Below are 13,907 nucleotides of genomic sequence, written 5' to 3'. Positions count from 1 at the left end.
GAGAAGGAGAGAGAGACAGAGACAGAGAGAGAGAGAGAGAGAGAGAGAGAGAGAGAGAGAGAGAATTCCAAGCAGGCTCCATGCTGTCAGCACAGAGCCTGACATGGGGCTTAATCTCACAAATCATGACATCATGACCTGAGTCAAAATCAAGAGTCAGACACTTAACCAATTGAGCCACCCATGAGCCCCCAGGGAGATTATTATAATGATTACTATCAGCAGGATATTTCCCAGCGTCTGGAGTGCACTTTGCAGCCACAGTTCCCAAGACCCAAACCAATTAAAATCCAATTAAATCACAGAAGACCCCACTGCAGGAGTCAGTTTCTTAAGTTGTATGGCTTGTTCACAAATCTTATGTAGCTGAGTTTCAACTTCCCCAGAAGCATAGTCATGGTACAGCAAGTGGTATTGACCACAACACAGATACCTTGTTCAGCTAAAAAATAATAAAGGGCTATCCTATTATCAAGAACGACCTTCTTCTGAATTATTATTGCCTCCTTGTAGGTCTAACTCAACGTTGTAAATTCCAGGGAGTTGAGCAGTAAGGTGTCTCAGTTTGCTTATAAATAATCATATAGCCTAAGAGACATTTCCTAGGTATTGCCAGCCATCTAGACATTTGCAGGCCCAAGGAGAATGATAACCACCACAGACCAAGATAAATCATATTGGAAGCATAAACCACTCTCACCGAGGTGGCACTATTAATGGCTTCATTTGCAGGGATTATTGCATTTTCTGTATAAGCCAGGGGTCACTTAGGTTTTCCATAAATCTAGTTTGAAATAAAGAGTTGTTCTAAATGCCTTGCACAGGTGAGTACTGTTGGTGAGATCTTTTTCATAATTGGGGGCAGATGTGATTTAGGTAATCATAAGAACATGGGTATAAATATACTACAGTTTGCATAGGCATTTGTGTCTAATTGGGCAAGTATAGTGATAATCAGAGAAGAGTAAAAACAAGGCAGTGGATGTTCTGGCCATAAAAGTCAGACTCAGTAAGTAACTTCTAAGGAGATCTATTGTAGTTTATTAAGAATGGCCTGGGAGGTACAGATGATGGCATTATGTTTCCCCAGACTAGTACCAAAGTAAAGGAAGAAAGAGAAGAGAGAATTTCATGTTTAGTTATAGTGAGAAGTCTTGATCTGACATCTTGAATAGAAGCAATCTACCTTGATGTCTGCTACTTCTCTTCCTAGTCAATTTGATTTCAAGGTCTCCAGTATTTGCACAGGACCAGATGTCCATGGGAACCGTCTTAAGTTGTGAAATACACACCCAGAGTTCAACATCTTGTAATCTGCATTGGCATCAGTTGTTGGTAGGGTCTTTTCCATGAGTCCCACATTTGCAAAAGCATCAGAGTAAAACAGTAATTGTACATGATAGAAACTTAAAAATGTCCATGGTTAAAGCTCTGATGACAGTACATTATAATGCAGCTGACATGAAAATTGGTTATGACACACAATATTTTAAGGTAATAATGGGAATTATGACTAATAACATAATATTAGGACATGTCAGATTTCCAGGAGTTTCATTTTTTCTGTAACATTTATAACCTATACCTACATAAATACAACATAAAGAAGACTTAGTATTATTTCCTTTTGAGAATGCTTCTCACATAATTTAATATCAAATAGCCTAATCAGTTTAACAGCTTTGTTTTTATAAGGAGCAAGAACACTTCTTTTGTGATTTTCTAGGAGCCATATGAAAAATCCCGGAGTTGGTTCCAAGTCAAAAGATTTCATTTAGAATTAGATTTTGGAGAAGTTTACTAATAATATCAAAAGGTTTTAAAATATTTGGTCAAATAGTAGGACTGTAGGTCACTGTGAAACATTACTTGGTTATCCATTTAACCAGAAAGACAGTTAAAGATTTCACAGGCAATACAGAAAGTTACATACTTGTCTTAAAAAAAACAAAAAACAAAACAAAACAAAAAAACAAAAAAAACTTAGTTCTTTTACTAGGAAAGATTGTTTTCTTAAGGAATCAAAGACTTGATGGGGCTCCTGGGTGGCTCAGTCGGTTAAGCATCTGACATCGGCTCAGGTCATGATCTCGCGGTTCGTGAGTTCAAGCCCCGAGTCAGGCTCTGTGCTGATGGCTCAGAGCGTGGAGCCTGTTTCAGATTCTGTGTCTTCCTCTCTCTCTGACCCTCCCCCGTTCATGCTCTGTCTCTCTGTCTCAAAAATAAATAAACGTTAAAAAAAATTTTTCAAAAAAAAGGAATCAAAGACTTGATAAAGAAAATATGAAACACAGGGAATTATTTTGATAAAATAAAGAATCTTTGTTTTCTAGGCAGATTATTTTAAAAGGCAAAGAAAAACCTTTATAATCTCTTATCAAGAGCAGACCAGTAATCCAAGAAACTATGTCCTTTTAATAGAGAGAAAACCAAATTCTAATTTCATAACAGTGTATTTTTAATATTAAAGCTCATTTCCTTTTTTTATTTAAACAAATTTATTCCAATCTTAGGCAGCTTGACCATGCATAAAATTCCTTTCCCAAGATCCCTTATCACAAATTTTCTACAACTTTATTTTGTACCTTTGGATTTTATTCTCTGATTTTCCTCTTTCCCGTTCTGAAATCACCAGCCTCACTTTAGGACAGAATTACTTTCTCTTCCCTCAACAAAATTGCATCTGCATTTCTCATGGTTTCTTTTACTGAAAACCCACATCCTACTTTCCTAGTATACAAAGATGATTCTATTATTGATCGATGCATCCCAGCCACTAACTCAGGAAACAAATGGGTAAGCCCTGTGAGCTGCCTCAGCAAACTGCTCCATTCCTGGGAGTCCCAAGGCAGTTGGACACATTGAAAGCATAGCTCCTGTCTGGGTTTGCCAACACTGTTCCCAAACTCAGATAAACTAGTTGCAAGAGAAGCCAATCACTCAAGAGACAACGGTTTGGAAAAGAGAAAGGCAGAACTTTATTTTGGGCGCCGGCAGCCAGGGAGGTGGCTCAAGCCTTAACAACTACCTCTCTGCCAACAAAATGGACACCTGGAGTTTTATAGAGGAAGAATGGGGAGATACATGCAAGAGGGCAGGCAGCACAGGATCATGGGTGGGGGTTGGTATATGTTCAGCATATGATCGTGGGCAGGGAAGGGACCGAAATGTGGTCTTCTAGGCATGCCGTTGCTATCAGAGCTTTTCTGGCCTGGCAATTGTGTTCAGATCATTGCAAAATGTCTCTCATCAATGCATCAAGAAAATACAAAAAGAAATAAGAACAATGGGTTTCAGTTAGCATATGAGTTAAGCAATCTTGTCTGTTTCTGGTCTTAACTATTGGGGTCTATAGAGGGCTTGCTGACAATTATTTCTAGTAGTTAAATTACATATATTAAAATTTTTAACCCTCGGAAACCTTAATTTTTAATGGAAAACTAAGTGAATAACTATGAGCTGTTACACCAACATTCTTCAGATTGACAAATTTATGAATACATTTTGTAATTTCTCAAAAGATACTCTTCCTCATAATAAATGTTTCCATGGAGAACCAAACATTTGGATTTTTTTAAACGTTTATTTACTTATTTTGAGAGAGAGACAGAGCACAAGCAGGGAAGAAGCAGAGGGATAGGGAGAGGGAGAGAATCCCAAGCAGGCTCCGTGCTGCCAGTGCAGAGCCCAATGCAGGGCTCAAACCCACAAACCATGAGATCATGACCCGTGTCGAAACCAAGAGTCAGATGCTTAACCGACTGAGCCGCTCAGGTGCCCTGGGAACCAAACATGTTTATTAATAGACCCACCTATCTTAAGTTTCTTTGTAATAAGCCAAAAATAGATAAAACTATGTTTAGTAATTGTTTCAGTTTTTTATTTTATTTGGAAATGATCTAGATATTCAGTGATATCTCTTTCAACTTATCTCAGTATAATTTTTAAGGTTTCAAGTTACCAAAAAGATTTTTATTTTTATTATTTATTTAATATTTTTAGTGGTTTTTTTTTTTTTAGAGAGAGAGAGAGAGAGAGAGAGAGAGAGAGAGAGAGAGAGAGTTGGGGAGGAGCGGAGAGACAGAGAGAGACAGAATCTGAAGCAGGCTCCAAGCTGTCAGCATGGGGTCAACACAGGGCTGGAACTCACAAACTGTGAGATCATGACCTGAGCTGAAGTCAGTCACTTAACCGACTGAGCCACCCAGGCGCCCCACCAAAAAGATTTTTAGAAACTATTTTTAAGTAGACAGACTGATGTCAGCAGGCAAAGTCAGAGGACCCAAAGGGGTGCCACAGGGCCCGCAAAGAGGGTACTTGGCTTTGCGCATAATGGAAATAAAACACAAGCCTAAAGGAAGCAAGAGAATTTATTGAAGACAGAGCAGATACAAACCATCTGGGAGACTCAGAAAGAAAAAGGAACATGACTCTTATCTTTGCTAGGAAGTCTGGAGTTTTACTGAGGATAGTGGTCTGGTGTATATGTCCTCTCAGGCATGCAGGAACTGGTCAAACAAGGACTGAGTGCTCAGGTGTCTTAAATAAGTTCCTTATGCCCTGGAGCCAGGGGTCCTGGCATCAAGGTGTTTGGAATCAGTAATAGTGGAGAACTGATAGCCCTGCCTGGTCACTCCTTAAATGTTCCCAAGCAAACAGCTTTCATTTAAAATGTTAGCCATGAGATGGGTATGATGATGCAAAACTCACTAGTTGATTCAAGAGCAGTTGGATCCAAAGGGCACCTGGGTGGCTCAGTCAGTTAAGCACTGGACTTCAGCTCAGGTTGTGATCTCTGCGGTTCATGGGTTCAAGACCCACATTGGGTTCTGTGCTGACAGCCTGGAGCCTGCTTCGGATTCCGTGTCTCCCTCTCTCTCTGCCACCACCCCCCTCCCCGCCCCCCCCCCCGCCACACACACACTCACCCTCTTGTGTTGCCTGTCTCTCTCTTCCTCTCTCTCAGTAATAAATAAACATTTTTTAAAAATTTTTTAAAAAGAGCAGTTGGGGGGCACCCGGGTGGCTCAGTCGGTTGAGTGTCCGACTTCAGCTCAGGTCATGATCTTGTGGTTCACGAGTTCGAGCCCCGCGTCAGGCTCTGTGCTGACAGCTCGGAGCCTGGAGCCTGCTTCCGATTCTGTGTCTCCCTCTCTCTCTGCCCCTCCCCTGTTCATGCTCTGTCTCTCTCTGTCTCAAAAATAAATAAACGTTAAAAAAATTTTTTAAAATAAATAAATAAATAAATAAATAAATAAATAAATAAAAAGAGCAGTTGGGTCCACATTGTGTTTCTGCCCGCTGAGATAAGGTTATCTGCTCAAATGGCTAAAGTTTTCTTTACTAATATTTGTAGAAAAGACATTTAAGATTTGTCTTGACAGATAATCGTATGGAAGCTGTGGACTAGATTTGTGGCATGGGATTTTCTATAGCAGCTTATATATTTTTTTAAGTTTTTATTTAAATTCCAGTATAGTTAATATACAATGTTATATTAGTTTCAGGTGAAAGGTATAGCAACTCGATTCTTACTCAGTGCTCACCATGATAAGTGCACTCCTTAATCCCCATCATTTATTTTGCCCTTCCCCCACCCACCTTACCTCTGGTAACCATCAGTTTGTTCTCTAGACTTAAGAGTTGGTTTCTTGGTTTGCCCCCTCTTTTATTTTGCCCTTTGCTTGTATTTCTTAAATTCACATGAGTGAAATCATAGGATATTTGTCTTTCTCTAACTTGTTTTGCTCAGCATAATACTCTCTAGCTCCATCATATCATTGCAGATAGCAAGATTTCATTTTTTTGGTGGCTAATATTCCATTATATAGCAGTTTATATTTTTAAAAAGCCTTTCTCCCTTTTTATTCCTTCAGTCCTAGGAATTGGGGATGGTCTAGGTAACAGTTCCCAAAGAATACCTGGTAAACTATTTACATCTCAAAGGCACTGCAAAGAATGCAAGTTCTTCCAGAAAGGACTTTTGTTCCCTTTGGCCTGAATTTTTACAATACTTATAAAAGGGAAAGTTTTTAGATTGATAAAAAGGATGGGTAGAATTTGAATTGTTTCTGGAGCCTCATTTCTAGTTTTGCAAAGGTTTGTAAAGTAAGGATGGTTGCTTTTAATTCCTCAAAGAATTGATTTGCAACTTAAAAGACTTCATAGCTTGACTCACCTGTCCAACCACATTATCTTCAGTTTGCTTTCTTATATCTGGAAGATATTCAAATGAGATGGAAATCAAAAGATGCCTGTGTTTTAGATTTAGAGTTGTGTGTTTTTGGAATGTTTTAGTGGGCACATAGTTTCATTTTAGCTTAGGGAAGGAATCCTTAAATGTTCTCATTAGGCTCTGAAAATCAGCTTCCGGTTTGGCCAACTTCTAACCATAGAGTTACTTTTTAAAAAAGTTATTTCAAATACTATGTAAGGTTTTAGCTAGGACAAATAGTAAATATTCCTGGCCATGTCGAACAACCCCTTGAATTCAAAAGGCATCCTCAAAGAGGGTGCAAAAGATGTTTTATATTCCTCTCTCTCCTGGTTACTACAGAGATCTGGGAGAGTGGATTCTGGTAAGGATTATCCTCCTAAGTTGGCTTCTACCAGTTTGGCCAGGATCCCATGTGCAGGCCGTGAATGGGATTTACCTAGACAGTGTAGCTCCAGTATCTACCAGGATGTGGTGAGGTTTCCATCAATTTTAATTTTGTTTGACAATTTTCCTTGTCTATTTAAAGAATAACATAGCAGTGTACCAGAAATTCCCTCAGAATCTCGTCAGCTCTGGGAGGGGTCCATATGGGGCCCATATGGGGACATTCAAATTAGTGTTGAAGGATTTGCACAAAACTGTTGAGAACAATCTTTTTTCCAGTATCGCAGTTAATTAGAAACGAGACCTCAATTTCTGTGCCAGGGTTTTGATGACCGGCACCCAGGGGGCGGCAGTGCAGGAGGTGTTGTTTTACATACCTTTTGTGTCTTTAATTTTTTATTTGCTTTTTGCAATGAAACTTTCAGTGAAGCTATTTTGGAATCTTGAAGCCTTTTGGAAGCTTCTGCTTAACAGTTAAAATTGGTATCCCATCCTTTTTGAATTTGGGAACCCTTGCTTTTAAGTGCATGTCTTACATAAATGACCTTGTCTAATTGGCACTTTATCCATAATGGCCATTGTAATTCTAGGTTGCCTTTAGTAAGATTTTGCCATTTTTGTAGGTCTTTATGGCTACAGAGACAATAGTTGTTAGACATAAGCAGGTGTGCCAGAAGGTGCAGTGCTTAACTTTTTGGAATTTAAGGATCCCATTTCTTTGAAGTCTTTGGGTCTCTCGGAGCCAAACTAATACCTGTGAAGGATGTGCTGCTGAGTTGGGGATTGTGTGGTGTTTTACAGTGTACTTTGCTGCAAAGAAATTTTCTTGAGGTTGGTGGGTAACCTGTGTCTGTCTAACCCACTCCATGATCAGTTTATCCTACACAGGAGTCTTAGAGTCAGGTAGCAAACACTCTGACAACTTTTATGTACTCCACCTGTGCCTACCAATTTTGCAGTTTTTTGGCTTCCTAGATTTCCATCTGCAGTAGCCTTTACTTCATGTGCACATTAACACACCAGGAGTAACAAAACTGATGTTACTGCGGACTGGCCAGTAGAAGCCCTTGCGTGCATCACCATCAATTCCCAGTGTGGAAATGAGGGCTGGGGAAGGAGCGGAACCAGAAGACCCCAACAAATGGTGACTGCAGACTGAACCACCAGTCCAACCTGTGTTTCTCCTTGTCCCTGAAACCTTCAGAAGTTTCCTTAGCACCACATTGCCCCAAATCTGTCAAGAAACAAAATTCAACTAAGTAAATTTTTTAAAATGTTTGTTTATTTTTGGGAGAGAGCATGAGCAGGGGAGGTACAGAAAAAGAGGGGGACAGAGGATGCGAAGCGGGCACCACACAGAGAACAGAGAGCCCAGTGTGGGGCTCGAACCCACAAACTGTGAGATGATGACCTAAGCCAAAGTCGGATGGTTAACTGAGCCACCCAGGTGCCCCTCAGTTGAGTAAATTTTAAAGATCTTACTGGCTTTATTCAACGATTCATGAAATGAATCCAAATTGAAAAGAGCTTTGAAGAGCTGGACAAAATCAAAGATTTCTAGACAGAATGGGGAGGGATGAGGAAGTTAATAGCAAAGAGTGGATTGTTTTAGGCAAAGCCACCTTCCTTGGGTGAGGGCGATATCCGGGGTCTGTCAGGCAGTACTTCACTAGTGCTGACCAGGTAATTATGGATTGACTGGTTTAAGATTCCAATACTGGGAGAGGTTGAAACTGTAATTAAGTTAGGTACTGAGTCTTGGTTTGGTGACATGGACTTCTCCCAGGTGACTCCGTTTTGGGCCTATTGTCCCACTTATAATACCTGTTAGCACTTGGACTTCCAAAATTAAAGATAAATTAAGAAATAAATTTTGGGGCAACTGGGTGGCTCAGTCGGTGAGCATCCAACTTCGGCTCAGGTCATCATCTCGCGGTTTGTGAGTTCGAGCCCCGTGTCAGGCTCTGTGCTGACAGCTCAGAGCCTGGAGCCTGCTTTGGATTTTGTGTCTCCCTCTCACTCTACTCCTCCCCCACTCACACTCTGTCTCTCTCTCAAAAATAAACCAACATTAAAAAAATAATAAAAAAAAAAAAGAAATTTCAATGGGAGTGCCTGATTTCGACTCAGGCTCTGCACTGACAGCACAGGGCCTGCTTGGGATTCTCTCTCCCTCTCTCTCTCTGCCTCTCCCCCACTCATCTGCATGGGCTCTTTCGCCTCTCAAAATAAATACATAAACTTAACAAGAAATTTAAATGCCTTTTTTAAGAGATTTGTCTAAAAAAGTTTTTAATTCACAGTTTTTAATTCTCTTTTTATAAAAATTACATTACAATCTGCATGTTAATATAAACGTAAATTTATATTTACAGTTTATATTATTTTTGTCTCTTCCCTGATTAGGTACAAATCAAGACCTATCAGCTCCTACTTTCTATTTTTCAATATCCAAATCCAGCTGTTTCCTACCCATATATTTACTCTTTAGTATCCTCAATTGTGGAAAAATTGCAAGAAATAGACCAGAGAAAGCCAGAAGACACTACTGAGCTTCAGGTCTTTCAAGAAGGCATAAAGGTCTTGGAAGCACTTGTAGCCATTGCTGAAGAACAGCACCGTAAGTGTCATCACTAAATTCATACTAAATAAAAACCTGTCCCAAATCAGAAACTTAATGTTATTTTAAATGTAAAACATTCCGTTGGTCACTTAACATTTTTCCACATTAAAGGTCAGTGGTTAATTCCCAGTATTGATATTATTGAGTGTTAATTTGAGAGATTAGAAGGATTTTTCTTCCCCCTTCAGTGGGGAAAAACGTGTACAGATCAACAGATCAAGTGAGTTTACAACTTTGTATAACGAACATTTACACCCTTCAACCCAGAACTTATATCATTTATTTACTTGCCAGGTTCTCAGCTGGTGGCCTGTCTTCTGCCCATCCTCATTTCCTTCCTTTTGGATGATAATACTCTGGGATCAGCACCTTCCATAATGAAAAGTTTACATGACTTTGCTTTGCAACATCTCATGCAGATTGGGCCTCAGTATTCTTCAGTTTTTAAAAATGTAATGGCTTCTTCTCCAGCCCTGAAAGCCCGCCTTGAGGCTGCTATCAAGGGCAATCAGGAAAGTGTCAAAGTCAAGATACCAACATCTAAACATACCAAGAACCCTGGAAAGAATGCAAGCATCCAATTAAAGACCAATTTCCTCTGATTTTTTTTGTTTTAATAGTAAACACCTTAATAAAATAGTTGATTACTTCTCTTTGGGGACAAAAGTGACATTTTAGACACAAGTGCACTTGGAGGTCTGGTTGATTGTCTTAAATAGCTGTGACTTTTCAAAGTAATGTCAAACTTAACATTTTTTGTGGGTTTTCTGTTTTTGTTTTTCAGTTTAGTAAAACCACAGAGCTCTCACCAGGAATTTCAAGAAAGTGCTAAAAAATTGAACGTACTAAACAGCCCACTGCTTTAAAAATGAGATGGTTTTCTTCTGACAGTCCATACACATTATGGTATACTTAATATTTTTACAGATTACAATGGTATACTTAATATTTTTGGTATTAAGTTATTATGGTATACTTAATATTTTTACAGATTACAATACTTAATACAGATTAGACTCTAGTATAAATTATCTGCATTTATAGTGTATCCCAATTGCTGATTGAAAATTCTGCCTTATTCAGTAATTATATTAAACGTTCTTGAATTTCTCAAACAACATAAATGACTGGAAAACTATTTAGGAAACTTGGTTTAGAATTATACAATATGTAGTAGTACAAGTTAACTACCGCCCTACAGTGTAACTTAAGATCTGGTGTCTATAAATATCATGGCTTTTCATCACCTTTTGGTTTGGCTTATATTGGGTTCAAGAAATGGAAATTTTACTTATTTTTAATAGAATAGGGCATCTCCACTTAATTTCTCAGAGGATTTTCTGTTGCCTCTCTTCCTGACAATTTTGTTCATTTGCATTTATGACAGACATTCATATCAATGAGTTTAATATAGATTCACATCTATATTTAGGTCAACTATGGGTTTATGTAAAACAACAAATTTAGATCATCAACAAATGCAAGTATGTTTTTTTATGAAACATATTTTAATATAGAAAAAAACCTAATGATAGAGTCATATTGGTTGAAAAAATATTTTTTAACTCTTGACGATCATTGACTCTCCTTCCACTTCAGTGTTATATGTATGAATCAAGCACTATGTCACAACATAGCATTTCCCTGTTAAAAGTTACAAACTGGAGTGATAGGGGCATGTTCAGAATTGAGAAAAAATACTTTGAGTCAAGAAAGAACAATGTGATGTACTCTATTTTATTATGTTTGTATATAAATACTCTTGTAAATTGTTCAGAATGAAAACACTTGACAAAATCTAACACTACAATCAGTTTTTTAATTTACATAAATAAAGCTAATTTTCTTTATCATTCTTGCATTTGAGATTATTTTGCCTACAAAAGATGACTGATTCATCTCACAGATTCCAGAAAATCAATTCTCTGGAGCAAATAATATCCCTTCTCTGAAACTTGATATTTTTATTAGAGGAGCCCTTTCTTTGAAGCATTCTTAGCAATGGTTTGGATTCTCTATCTTCCTAATTGTGCAAATTTGAGTATACACTTACTGTTTCCTTCACCTGAATGCCCTTCTCTCTGTTGTATCTGGCAGATTCCCATTCCTTGTAGGCTTGGTTTAAATGCCACTTCCCCTTGTTAACTATCCTTAACATTTCTTACCCCCCTCTTACACCAAGCAGATTTAACTGCTTCCTCACCTGTATTCCTGTAATATTTTACATGTTCTTCTGTGCATGGAACATCGCACTGCATTTTAATATCTCCCTTTTAGACCACCTTCTCAAGGGAGGAATTGTGTTTTGTAACTGCCTTTGTGGCATCAAGTAGATACTTAATCACTGTTGAACTGTACTGATAGAAGATGGATTTCAGCTCAGAAATCTACTTCTTTGTCAAGGCAAATGCTAGACTAGGTTGTACTCAGGATACAACTCACTAATTTGATTTTTGAGTTCTTTTGTCTGTTTCATTTAGTTCTTTTTTTTTTTTTAATGTTTACTTATTTAGAGAAAGAGAGCATGAGTGAGGAAGGGGCAGAGAGAGAGGGAGACAGGATCTTAAGCAGAGCACAGAGCCTGATGCAGAGCTCAGACTCAGAAACTGTGACATCATGACCTGAGCCAAAGTGGGATGGTTAATCAACTGAGCCACCCTGGCATCCCATTTAGTTTGTTCTTAAACATTAAGATTTCCTAGCAATACCTATCAAAATAACACCACCATTCTTCACAGAGCTAGAACAAACAATTCTAAAATTTGTATGGAACCACAAAAGATGCAGAATAGCCAAAGTAATGTTGAGAAAGAAAACCAGGGGTGCCTGGGTGGCGCAGTTAGTTGAGCATCCGACTTCGGCTCAGGTCATGATCTCACTGCTCGTGAGTTCAAGACCTGCGTCGGGCTCTGTGCTGACAGTTCAGAGCCTGGAGCCTGCTTCCGATTCTGTGTCTCCCTCTCTCTCTGCTCCTCCCATGCTCATTCTTTGTCTCTCTGTGTCTGTCAATAATAAATAAATGTTAAAAAAAAAAAAAAAGAAAAGAAAAAACCAAAGCTGGAGGTATCACAATTCTGGACTTAAAGCTATACTACAAAGCTGTAATCATCAAGACAGTATGGTACTGGCACAAGAACAGACACTCAGATCAAGGGAACAGAATAGAGAACCCAGTAATGGACCCACAAATGCATGGCCAACTAATCTTTGACAAAGAAGGAAAGAATATCCGATGGAATAAAGACAGTCTCTTCAGCAAATGTGCTGGGAAAACTGGGCAATGACATGCAGAAGAATAAGCCTGGACTACTTTCTTACACCATTTACAAAAATAAACTCAAAATGGATGAAAGACCTAAATGTAAGGCAGGAAGCCATCAAAATTCTACAGGATAAAACAGGCAACAACCTCTTTGACTTTGGCCATAGCAACTACTTTCCACATAAGATGCCAGAGGCAAGGGAAACAAAAGCAAAAATGAACTATTAGGACCTCATCAAGATAAAAAATCTTCTGCACAGCAAAGAAAACAATCAACAAAACTAAAAGGCAACCAACTGAATAGGAGAAGATATTCACAAGTGATCTATCGGATAAAGGGCTAGTATCCAAAATCTATAAAGAACTTAGCAAACTCAACACTCACAAAACAAATAATCCAGTGAAGAAATGGGCAAAACATGAATGGACTGCTCAACGTCACTCATCATCAGGGAAATACAAATACAAATCAAAACCACGTTGAAATACCGCCTCACGCCTGGCAGAAGGGCTAAAATTAACACCACAGGAAACAACAGATGTTGGCAAAAATGCACAAAAAAGGGAACCCTTTTACACTACTGGTGGGAATGCAGACTACTGTAGCCACTCTGGAGAATGGTATGGAGGTTCCTCAAAAAATCAAAAACAGAGCTACCTTACAACCCAGGAATTGCACTACTAGGTATTTATCCAAAGAATACAAAAATGCTGATTCAAAGGGGCACATGCACCCCAATGTTTATAGCAGCACTATCAACAATAGCCAAATTATGGAAAGAGCCCAAATGTCCATTGACAAATGGATAAAGAAGATGTGGTGTGTGTATATACACATACACACACACAATGGAATATTATTCGTGATCAAAAAGGATGAAATCTTGCCATTTACAAAAAGGTAGATGGAACTAGAATGTATCATGCTAAGTGAAATAAGTCACTACTAGAAAGACAAATATCATGATTTCACATGTGGAATTAAAGAAACAAAATTGATGACCATAGGGGAAGGGAAGGAAAAGTAAGATAAACACAGGGAGGCAAACCATAAGAGGCTCTTAAATACAAGAATAAACTGAGGGTTCCTGGAGGGGTTGTGGGTGGGGGTTAGACGATAGGCCTTAAGGAGGACACTTGGGATGAGCACTGGGTGTTAAATATAAGTGATGAATCATTAAATTCTACTCCTGAAACCATTACTACACTCTGTTAACTAACTTGGATTTAATAAAAGCACTGTGAACCTATGCTCCCCCAGAAATACTAAGACTTCTACTTATCATTTAATGATATAGTTTCCTGAATTGTTTGGGTAAAGGTGTTACATGAATATCAGTAGTTATGAAAATATATGTCAAGTATCATGGAATTAGGAACTTTGAATTAGGCACTATTCTATAGGTTTTTTTTTTTTAATG

General features: G+C 38.5%; 1 protein-coding gene across 5 annotated transcripts in view; it reads left to right on the top strand.

Annotated features, from left to right (window-relative positions):
• The window catches only part of HEATR5A (HEAT repeat containing 5A), a 120,612-nt gene extending 110,735 nt beyond the window's left edge, over positions 1-9,877 (top strand). For all 5 annotated transcript variants that reach the window (XM_043554342.1, XM_043554343.1, XM_043554340.1 and 2 more), the window contains 2 exons: positions 9,008-9,221; positions 9,519-9,877. In XM_043554342.1, coding sequence (XP_043410277.1) covers positions 9,008-9,221; positions 9,519-9,826 — 522 coding nt within the window. In that variant the 3' untranslated portion in view covers positions 9,827-9,877. The remainder of the gene's footprint in view (positions 1-9,007; positions 9,222-9,518) is intronic.
• The last annotated feature ends 4,030 nt before the right edge of the window (positions 9,878-13,907 follow it).

This window comes from Prionailurus bengalensis, chromosome B3, assembly GCF_016509475.1.
Source record: "Prionailurus bengalensis isolate Pbe53 chromosome B3, Fcat_Pben_1.1_paternal_pri, whole genome shotgun sequence".
Lineage (NCBI taxonomy): Eukaryota > Metazoa > Chordata > Mammalia > Carnivora > Felidae > Prionailurus > Prionailurus bengalensis.
The sequence above is the reverse complement of the archived record's forward strand: the minus strand, read 5'-3'. Positions and strand labels throughout refer to the sequence as shown.